Source organism: Brassica oleracea, chromosome C7 (assembly GCF_000695525.1).
Source record: "Brassica oleracea var. oleracea cultivar TO1000 chromosome C7, BOL, whole genome shotgun sequence".
NCBI lineage: Eukaryota > Viridiplantae > Streptophyta > Magnoliopsida > Brassicales > Brassicaceae > Brassica > Brassica oleracea.
In genome coordinates, this window is record NC_027754.1 from 32,379,464 (window position 1) to 32,391,045 (window position 11,582).

The 11,582-nt window shown below is 36.1% G+C and overlaps 1 protein-coding gene across 1 annotated transcript; it reads left to right on the forward strand.

Annotated features, from left to right (window-relative positions):
• The first annotated feature begins 4,588 nt into the window (after positions 1-4,588).
• Positions 4,589-6,836, forward strand: LOC106301865 (homocysteine S-methyltransferase 1). Its single transcript, XM_013738349.1, has 6 exons — positions 4,589-4,918; positions 5,108-5,164; positions 5,659-5,864; positions 5,948-6,281; positions 6,366-6,437; positions 6,539-6,836. The coding sequence occupies exons 1-6, from the start codon at positions 4,748-4,750 to the stop codon at positions 6,677-6,679; spliced, it is 981 nt and encodes a 326-aa protein (XP_013593803.1). The 5' UTR covers positions 4,589-4,747; the 3' UTR covers positions 6,680-6,836.
• Positions 6,837-11,582: the final 4,746 nt, after the last annotated feature.

Genomic DNA, 11,582 nt, shown 5'->3' on the forward strand with positions numbered 1-11,582 from the left:
GCTAAATCTGGTCTTGAACCAACCATTGCATACATCAAACTCCCAATTGCGCTTGCATAAGGAACTGAATCCTTCTCTTTAGCTTTCAAAACCCATTCTTTATCTGTTAAACTCCTCAGTTTAAACTGAGAGTTAGATGGAGTAACCACTGGCTTCAGAACTCCATTCCAAACGTTCTCAAAATCTGTTTCACATACTTTCCTTGAGACAATTTCAGCACTCCTTTCTTTCGATCACGTATAATGTCCATTCTAAGTATCCTGGCTGCAGGACCAAGATCCTTCATTTCAAATTCAGACTTCAAAACCTCTTTTAGCCTTGAGATTTCCTTCTTGCTCTTAGCTGCGATCAACATATCATCAACATACAGAAGTAGATATATATTATCACCAGCCTTGTCTTCTTTCAAGTAGACACACAGATCCTTAATACATCTTTCGAAGCCTGCTGTCTTTATAAACGAATCAAACCTCAAGTTCCAATGTCTTGGAGATTGTTTTAATCCGTATAAAGATTTCTTCAACAAACACACTTTCCCTTCACCACCGTTCTTGATAAAACCCTCTGGATGTTCCATGTAAATTGTTTCATCTAGATTCCCATGAAGAAAAGTTGTTTTCACATCCATCTGTTACACCTCAGCATCAAAATTTACAACATAGGAGATAATGATTCGAATTGAGACATGTTTAACCACTGGCGCAAATATCTCGTTAAAATCAATTCCTTCAACCTGAGTATAACCTTTAGCCACTAGACGCGACTTGTATCTAGGATCTTCAACTCCTGGTATACCTTCTTTATACTTATAAATCCATTTGCAACCAATGATTCTTTGTGTCTGAGGTCTCTCAACAATATCCCACGTTCCATTCTTGTCAAGCAAATCTTTCTCTTCACCCATTGAAGCATTCCACTTTTTCCAGTCCTTGCTTCTTTTTGCTTCTGCATAGCTCTGAGGTTCATTTACCTCTAGATCTGTTGCACTTGTTAAGGCGTATGCAATAAAGTCTCCACTCTCAAAGATAGCCGAAGGTTTTGTCTGTCTCCTTACACGATCTCTTGCCAGAAGATAGTCATCCAACGAAGTCTCGGTGTCTCCTACATCTTGTATTGTTTCCACTTCCTCTTCTTCTGTATCTGAGCTCCCTTCTTTATTCAGAATAGCTCCACCTTCATTAGTGTTTCCTGACCCTGAAGTAGAGCCAAATTCAACAGTAGAGCCTCCTCTTGTAGGACCTTAAATCAGATCAGCTTTAAAAGTTACTTGCTTAGACTTAGGAGAAGCTTCAGCTTCCTTTTCCTTTGATTTCATATACAAACTCTCTTTATCAAACACCACATTTCTGCTTATCATAGACTTCTCTTCTTCTGGTAACCAGACTCGATATCCTTTTGTTCCCTGTGGATAACCCATGAAGATACCTTTCAAAGCTCTCGAACTCATCTTATCTTGAACTGTGTGCACGTATGCAACACATCCGAATCTCCTAAGATGACTGAACTCCACCTTCACACCAGACCACACTTCCTCTGGAATCTTGAACTCAATTGACGCATTTGGAGTTCTGTTAATCATATAGACAGCTGTAGCAGCAGCTTCAGCCCAAAACTTCTTTTCTAAACCAAATTCAGCAAACATACACCGTATCTTGTCAGCAATGGTTCTGTTCATTCTTTCTGCCACTCCATTTTGTTGTGGAGTATAAATGCAGGTTCTGTGTCGTTTAAATCCAGCTTCCTTACACATCTTTCCGGTTTGAGTTTCAACCAGTCTTTTCCACTCTGATATATTCCTCGTAGAGCTCATCCTTAGATCGTAAGAACCTGATCCAAACCTTCTTAGAGAAATCATCAATCAGTGTGAGAAAATACTTACAACCTAACAAGCTCTCTTCATTCGACACTGATCCGCATAGATCACTATGAACATACCCAAGAATCTCAGTAGTCACATGCTTAGCACTCAGAAATGATAACTTGTGAGCTTTACCAAGAACACATACTTCACAGAAATCCAACGTATGAACCTCCTTCTTCTCAAGATACCTATTCTTCACCAGAACATTCATGTTCTTTAAACTCATGTGACCAAGTCTTGAATGCCATCGATTTGTGAGATTCACATCAGCTCTAGCAACATTAGCTTCAGCTTTCACCATGGTTCCTTGCAAGTAGTAAAACCCATCCTTATAGTTTCCTGAGAACACTGTCTTGCCTTCTTTAAATAAAGTAACCTTGTAGTCTTCTCCCGTGTACTTACAACCGTTCTTTTCCATTTGACCATAAGATATCAAATTTCTCACCATTGGTGGCATATACCTCACACCAGTCAAAACCACCGTAGACTGATCAGGATTCACAATCTTCAGCTTTCCAATTCCTTTTACTTCACTGACAGTGTTGTTTCCCATTAGTACTTTTCCTCCATCAAACTCCTCTAGATCAAATAGAACTTCTTTGTTTGGAGTGATGTGGAATGTGCAGCCTGAGTCAAGAACCCATTCTTGGTTAGTATCTTGCACACTTTCCGTTAAAATCATAGGATATTCCTTCTCTTGAGCAACATTTGCGGAACTTGTAGCTCTCTGATCTTTTCTCTCAGGACAATCACGTTTAAAGTGACCTTTTCCACACACCCAACACTCTCTAGCTTTAGGCTGAGACTTCCCTCTTGACTTCGATCTGAAACCTTTGCTCTTTGATATATTCTTCCCCTGATTTTCAGAACGTTTGTCTGACCTCCCCCTTGAAACAACTAGACCCTCAGCACTTGATTGGACGCTTATTCAAGCATTTCTCCTTAAGTTATGCTTCTTTAGCATATGCTGAGGTTGTCACTTCTTTGACAGTTAGTGTCTCTTTCCCATTTCCATACTTTAGAGTATGAACCAATGAATCATACTGCGGGGGAAGACTTGTGAGAATCTGTATAGCTTGATCCTCATCTGACACGTTGATGTTTAGACTAGCCAGATCATCCACCAGCTTTAGAAACTTATCAAGATTCTCTTCAATGCTTTTGCTTTCATCCATCTTATAACTCGCAAAAATTTGCTTCAGATAGACACGATTGGGAAGAGTCTTGGTTTTATAGTTACCTTCTAAAGCTTTCCATACTCCTATGGCGGTGGTTCCTTCATTACTTTCCTTAGAACCATATTTGTCAAGCTGTAACAAATGAGATTCCGAGCTCTTGTATCCTTTTCTTTAGCCAAAGGATCCTTCTTCACGTCTTGATCTGAATCACCATCAAACTCCTTCTTTGATGAATCAGCTTCTTCGTTTAAGATGTGTCTCAGGCCTTGCAGTTCAAGCTGCATTAACATCTTAATCTTCCACATTCCAAAGTCACCATATCCATCAAACTTCTCCATCTCAAACTTGCCATGAACTGACTTCATCTTGACCAATCAATCAGTAAACTCAAACCGCAACCTCACACTCAAGCAAGCAACCAATAACCACCAGCGATCGTACCTCCAGGCTCTCTTAACCGAGAACCTGGCTCTGATACCACTTGTTAAGGTATCGATCCAAGTTCTCGGTTATAGATTCATCTTCTTCGTTATACGGCTTGATTTACAGTTTACGAATCGACTTCGATCTTGGTTTCTAAAACGCAATCAAAAGCAAACAACACAAGCGAAATGGTCACCCGGTGTTCACCGCACTTCCCCGGAGAGGAGAAGCCGCTATACTCACCGGAGCTAGCTCAGCTAGCAAATCACTATAATCGATATGATTACAAGTGTTCGATATCACAACCTTGATATCGTTTGTTCTTCTTCTTGCAGCTATTACAAGCACATACACAAGGAATTGACCGGAGAAGATTACGTTAGCGACTACGATGGAGATGACAGCCTTTCAACCTCCAGTTCCTCCGATGACGATAGCGGATCGCATAATGAACCGGAGAAAGTACCACGACCTCAAGAGCTTTGATCACTGCAGGATCTCTTTGATCTTGATCTGACTTTCTCCTCCAGCTATTCGTAATCTCTCTTTCTCCTCTTCACTTTGTATCTCTTCTTCTCGTCTCTGTTTATGAAACGAAGATGATAACTTGTAACAAACTCCACGGGACCCACTTATAACAACCTTATCCCATTAGTAAAGCGCTTTGTTTCACTATGCTTCCTCTATCGGGTTAAAGCCCACAAACTTGAGATTTTTTCCACAAAAGAGTAAAGCCTAATGACTAATACGACACCGCTTCACAAAAAAGTAGAATCAAAGTGTGACACTAGCGAAGAATCATCTCCGTTCGTAAATGAATTAGATAAGAGATTATTCAATAGAGTAGGTCTGTTAATCAAAAATTAAGATAATGCAAGCATGTTTAGTTTAATGTTAGTTCGTAATCGAAAGAAAATTCCATTTTATTTTGTTTGACGGTGGAATGGAAAACGGAGAATTTATTCTTTTCCCGTCGGCGAAAGTTGGAAAACAAAAAAAAATATAAAAAATATATATATATTACATTTACAGGTTAGAGAAACGCGTATAATTTATTTTACTACATAAAGTGGGCCCAGCCCAAGCCCATCATCTATAACATAAATACAAGTGTCGAGAGGGAGACAAGAAAGAAACATCCATTGTTAGGGGAAAAACACAATCTTTAAGCAACAAAAGCGGCGTTGATTCTCCGATTTCACGAGACAAGAACATCTCAAAGTTTCTCGTTTTAAGGGTTCTTCATTCTTAGAAGAAACGAGATACATTGTGGGGGTTTCGAGTCATGGGTTTGGAGAAGAAGTCTGCATTGTTGGAAGATTTGATAGAGAAATGCGGCGGCTGTGCGGTGGTCGACGGCGGTTTCGCGACCCAGCTCGAGATTCACGGCGCCGCCATTAACGATCCCTTGTGGAGTGCGGTTTCTCTCATCAAAGATCCTGAACTCATCAAGCGGGTTTGTAGAATTCTTTTTCTATCCATTTCTGTTTGTAGATTTTCCCCTAAATACGAAAATCATGGTTTTAGTATTTAGGGTTAGATTCTGACAATGGGTGTTGGTAAAAAAAAAAACCAGATCTCTTTTGTTTTTTTTACTCAGTTTTGTAAGATTTGGATGATAATGGATAATAGTTGTTGTTTGTAGGTTCATATGGAATATTTGGAGGCTGGTGCAGACGTTGTGGTTACTTCATCTTATCAGGTAAAAAAAAAACCTTTCTTGTGTACCAATCTATGTGATTTCTTTCTTTTCCTTTCTTTTTAAAGATCTAATCTTTTTGAAACCCACATATTGTAATTTATAGTGATTATTTAAAATAAAAACCTTGTCTTTTTGGAATTGAAAAGGGTTTAAGATTGTAGTAGGGCAGGAAAAAAAAATACTTGTCTTTGTTTATTTGGTCTCTCAGATTCAGTTCTGTCTTTTTTCCTTTGATTTCTTTCTTTTATGTCCTTAATCTCCATTGTGTAATTTCTGGTGATTATTACAAGGTTTAATGTAAAAAACCTTATCTGCTTTCTGGAACACAAAAGGGTTTTAGATTGTAGGGTCAGAAAGATACTTGTCTTTGTTTATATGATTTGTCAGATTCAGTTTTGTCTTTTTTTCCTTTTTGTTGGTTTTGTAAATATTTGAAAATATTTGAGTTTCGGTTTGAAAATGTTTCATATCTCATTTTACCGGTCTGCTTTCAGGCTACAATCCCTGGCTTCCTCTCAAGAGGATTGTCGATGGAAGAGAGCGAGTCACTGCTACAAAAGAGCGTGAAACTAGCTGTGGAAGCCCGTGATAGATTCTGGGACAAAGTCAGCAAAACCTCAGGACATAGCTATAACCGAGCTCTTGTAGCTGCTTCTATTGGAAGCTATGGAGCTTATCTTGCAGATGGCTCTGAGTACAGGTAAAATTCATCTCCGTTCACAACATTACATTGGTTCTGTAGGTTGGGAAGTTAATAGTTGTTTCTATGTTTTTTTATTGCAGTGGAAGCTATGGAGAGGATGTAAGCTTGGATAAACTTAAAGACTTCCACAGGAGGAGAATCCAAGTCCTAGTTGAAGCTAGTCCTGACCTTCTCGCTTTTGAAACCATACCGAACAAACTCGAGGCTCAGGCGTGCGTTGAGCTGCTGGAGGAAGAGAATGTGCAGATCCCAGCATGGATCTGTTTCACATCTGTAGATGGTGAGAATGCTCCTTCAGGGGAAAGCTTTCAGGAATGCCTTGAAACCCTTAACAAAAGCAACAACATTTGCGCTGTTGGCATTAACTGCGCACCTCCTCAGTTCATGGACAATCTGATCCGCAAATTCTCCAAGGCAAGTGAAAGTTTAAACTCCATAACTTTAAGTATTGCCGTTTACTTCTTGGTTCTTACAATCTATGTCATGTCCTATCTTCAGTTGACCCAGAAGGCTATCGTTGTTTACCCAAATAGTGGAGAGGTGTGGGACGGAAAAGCTAAAAAATGGCTGGTACGTTCACTTTCTCACTTGTTTGTAGTATTCAAGATCACATCAATCTTATGAGTCAGTGAAGGAACGAGTCTCTTATGGTGTTTGGTTGATTTTGGCAGCCGTCGCAATGCTTTGGTGATGCTGAGTTTGAGATGTTTGCAACGAAATGGCGTGACCTTGGAGCTAAACTTATAGGAGGATGTTGCAGGACTACACCTTCCACCATCAAAGCTATCTCCAGAGATTTGAAACGAAGATGAGTTCCTCAGGGAAGAAGATTTGAAGATTTCACTTCTTTAATTCGTTTGATGAGTCATCATTGTTAGGTTATTCTATTTATGGACTGTGTTGTTTGCTTGCCTTTGACGTTTCCTATGTTATTTAAATATATGTATCCGTAAACAAGGCCTTGGACTTTTCGTATAACGGCCCATTTATAATATTATTTTCTTTCCACAATACCCCGGTTTGAATTCTTAACACTAATTGGTTTTCCATACTCGAAGAATAATTTTAGTTAACAACTAGACTCTCACCTGCATAAGGTCCGTGCAAGTAAAAAAAAAGGATCTGGTCAAATCGTCAATTATATCCTCAGTGATTAATATTTTAGGTACACAAATTGTTTTGGATGTTTAGATATCTATTTGGTTCTTGTTTTGATTTTAATTAATTTAAATACTTTGTATATAAAAATATATTAACTGTTATTAAGTGCGGTATGATACTTTTTAATTCGATTTGTTTCGTTTAGTGAGTTTCAGTTAATTCGTTGATGTCTACTTCAGTCTCAATCCTACTTTGGTAGGCTAAGAGATTTTGACTCTTCTAAATCATCCATATGGGTCCATATTGGCAAATGTCTCATCAAAGGAGATAACTTCATGTTGTTGTTATTACAATCTACCATTGCTTGAAAAAGGGAACAGTGTTCAAATAGATGCTAACTACCAAATGTATTTTGCATAGTCACATGCCCTGTTCTAAAAATCGGCCGCCTAGCCGCCTAGGCTTCCGCTCCGATTTATGCCAAATCGGTTTAAAAAATCAGATATCCGATTTTTTCCACCTAGACCGTCTAAATGACCGCCTAGCCGCTTAAATGACCGTCTAGCCGCCTAGGCGGCCGCCTAATCTATTTTTTTATTTATTTATTTTTTATTTTTATTTTTATTTTTATTTTATTTTTAATAATATTTTTATTTTTTTATTTGATCTAAAATTTTATAAATATCATTTATATTCATAATTTTGATGAAAATTACACTATATTAAGTTTATATATTCTATTTGTGTGTTTTATACAATCTTAAACATGAAAATGTATTAATGTTATACACAATTAAAGATTAACATGTTTTATAACACAGTAAACCATCTAAAAATTCTGCCCCGCATAATTTTCGATTAATCCCCGATTTTTTCTTTAGGCGCTAGGTCCAATCCGACCGTCCGACTAGCGCCTAGCGCGTTCCCGAACAGGGGTCACACGTAAAAAATAAGTGATCTAGTGTTTTTTTTCTTCTATGCAACATCTCTGATATTGTGAATCATTATTAATACCTAGAGATCTCACAATCATCCCCGATGCCAATGCATTTAATAGTATACAACGCCTAACAAGAAATGTCGCATCTTTTGTGCGGTTTGGAGCTTCCAGATGGTCTCGTTAAAAACTGGAGATGAATGCTCATGATCCGGTAGATTAGTGGTCAACAAGTATCTTGATTTAAGCGTGTACTTCCCTGGCTTTGGTATATTGCGAGCCTATTATATCTTTTGCAGAGATTGGACTTACGCTAATCTTTATGATTTCTAAGACATCATCAGATCTGTTTCAGTTGCTATAACAACTCTTGACTCCATGTTTTGTAATTAATTATGCATTTCGTGGTGGATGTGTGTGTAGGCAACCAAGGATCAGCGAACGCATTTACTTCAGCAACATCACGTATCAAACACCTTATCTCTTTTTGAATCTTATTTTTGTTCTAGTTTGTATAATGTCTTTCTGCAGAACCCAAAAGTTTTCTATTTTCGTGTGTTAGAGCAACTCCAATGTAAAACTCCACTTTTTTAAAAAATGGAATAAAAGTAAATATGAAGTAAAAATGTTTCTATCCTACTCTATTCCTACTCCATAATGGAGTGATGAACCAACAAAAAGTAGATTACTCCATTTATAGAATAAATTCTATTATGGAATGAAATATGAAGTTGGCTAGGGATGAAGATGCCCTAAGGGAAGCCACCTGATGTCCTCTTTAAACTCAACATAAAAGGTACCTATTATAATCCTTTAACAGTACAAGAGTAATTACTAAAATTGAATATAGGCTCACATAATAAAAATTGCGAAAAGATCCTGAATAAATAATTCCGTAAAAAATGAATTTTATATGTAAAGAAAGAAATTACTGCTAATATTACAGCCTACATACATAAAATCAAAATATCAAGTACAGACTTTTCAAACGTTTTAGGTAAGACAAATACAATGTGTATTTACCTGAATTTTTGAGATATCGACCGACATTATAGTACTTATAATTTCTCCCAATAATTTAGTCGTACAATAGCCAATATGAAAATGAATAAGTACTCATAAATTAGTAAAATAACTCAGAAATAAGCATTTGGATTTTGATAATTTTAGGATTACTGCCTCTTCTATATTTGGTGAAAAGATAAATAGTCAAAAAGATTCTAAACGCCAAACAGAAAGGGACAAAGAGAGTCATTAAAAGCTCCTTCGCGCGCATGTTACGTGGCGCTTCTCCACACATTGGTTTCTCTGTCTCTCATAAAACACCCAAATTCGAGACCTCTTTTTCCTAACTCTTTTCAATGGGATTTTTGTTTTAAAAATATGTAAATGCTTGACTTCATATTGACTAGAATACAATCAAGTAGCAATAAGATGGAAGAATTTCGAAAACTTCAAGTCTTGCACAAGAAAACGAATACATATATAGAACTCGGCAGAACCTTATGTCATCATAGTTTTTTTTTGTAAACTCATGTCTTCATAGTTTTCTAAATCATTATTACAATTTTCAAAGAAAGACATAACTTGTTTGGTAACGTGTAGAAAATTTCTAGAATTAATTAGTCATAGATTTCTAACCCTTTTTTTTAACGACTAATGCATTGATAATAAAGAGTTTTACATATAAGATGAAGCAGATCCGACAGTGATCCTTTTCAAAACCCTTTATATAATTTTTTTGTACGAAGAGTTTCCAGAAATAAAAATGTTTAACCAATAAAACAAAATTAACTATCCTTTTCATGAAATAAAAATTTAAATATACACTCTATTGGACTATTGTGTTTTGTAGATTCATATATAGTATGTCGTCGTCACAATATTATATTTTCTGAACTTTAATTGTGGATAATTTAAGCACGGCTGTTTATCACTTTATTCACACGATGCCTAGGGTCTACATGAATATAAAAACATGCATTAAAATTTTGTTGCATGAACATGGTTACTCGTGGATTTCGACTTTACTGGGAGTACTATTATACTGGTATGTAAGAGTTCTCCTTGCGTAAGTGTTCAACAGGTCACGTGGATTTCAGTTTTTACATTTTCCATGCAGGTTTTAATTTGGTCATTGCAATCGATTACAAGTTGTCTCCATTTGATTCTATTAAGAATTGGTACAATGGAATAGATATATTGCAAAGGAATAATTCCAAACACTACCGTCCATACCATTTCTTTTATTTTTATCATATCGTGACTGTAAAAACAATCTCAGACCTCTCATGTCACTTAACTTTGCATCTCGTCCGCGAATCCCAATGGTAAATAAACCTTTTTAACTTAATAATAATAGTACCTCAGTTAGTCACAATTTAACATGTCCGTAACTAATGGCTAAGAATATGGATGCGATGAAAGTGATTTGATATTTTATGAATCGAACACTTAGTGTGGCATGATTATTTCACAAGTTAAAGTTTGGGTTTCCGTTCACTAATTAGAAATTACAAGTTAACCGTAAGAAATTTTATATGGTTTGTTGAACATCTTTTAGTTCCCATTACTTAAAAGTTTACTGGTACTTAATACGGAGATTGAGAAACGACATTATATTTCTAAATTACAAAACTACTATATATTAAATAGTTTATGATATACTAACTCTAGTAATTAGGATAGGTTTCTACATTAATGCTGTCGATTTTCTTCAGTGAAACATCTATGCGTTATGTTATGAAGTATACAACATATACAGATTACTTAACATATATTTCAAACAAGTTTGTCTGAAAGGTTCGAGCGTGATTGTCTTGATAAAACTTGACCTAATACAAACATACTGTCTTTTGCACACAAAAATACAGCCATCTCTACTGTCTATGACTTGAATTGTTAATAATTTTAAACAAATTTGACTAGTGGGTAGTGGCTAGCTAGGTTGGGGAAAAGGGGAGAGCTTTTTGGCTTGGCCAGTCGTAAAAGCAAACAGCCTTTACCAGTTATATAATTTAAATACAAACAGTCAACAGCACACTATCAGCTAACAAGTCAACTAATCTAACGGCTATTAAACATCTGAGGATGGGATGCACAAAACTGCATTCTGCTTTCCAAATTTCCCTTTTCGATAAACGTTCATAAATTTTCACGTTTTTTTTTGTTACAAACAAGTGGAAAATACTATCTCTTGACGTTTTTTTTTTCCTATGCCATGCAATTGAAAAACATTCAGCTTAGAGTGTGATCACTATATTACTATATATAATCTCCCGGTTCGGTAAAATTGAAAAAATGTAAGAATATATAAAAAAAACGTAATAAATTATAAAAACATTCTGTTATATACCAAAAGTATCATATCTCTTTCTCTATATATCCTACATAGCTATGGGTGTATAATTATTGGAAAATAGATTAACACTTTTAGTCAGTCAATGATTCTTTATACTACATTTGATTCGCTGCAAATGTATGTGTCATCAGAGATGACGATTACCAAGAAGAAGACGATAAGAGCTTTCATTTTAAAATCAGGACCTGTCAGTATAAACAAAAAATATTAGGGGTTATATCTTCTTTCACTTCTGATATGCATAATCAAACTTGAAAACACATAATTAATACACATTTCTAATGAAACTACAACATTGACATGGTAAATATTTATT

What these genes read in the sequence shown, in the direction of transcription:
- LOC106301865 (XM_013738349.1), top strand. Translation starts at nt 4,748, where the DNA reads ATGGGTTTGGAGAAGAAGTCTGCATTGTTGGAAGATTTGATAGAGAAA. An exon ending in TGATCCGCAAATTCTCCAAG is followed by an intron (nt 6,282 to 6,365) that starts GCAAGTGAAAGT and finishes TCCTATCTTCAG; the next exon opens with TTGACCCAGAAGGCTATCGT. An exon ending in GAAAAGCTAAAAAATGGCTG is followed by an intron (nt 6,438 to 6,538) that starts GTACGTTCACTT and finishes TGATTTTGGCAG; the next exon opens with CCGTCGCAATGCTTTGGTGA.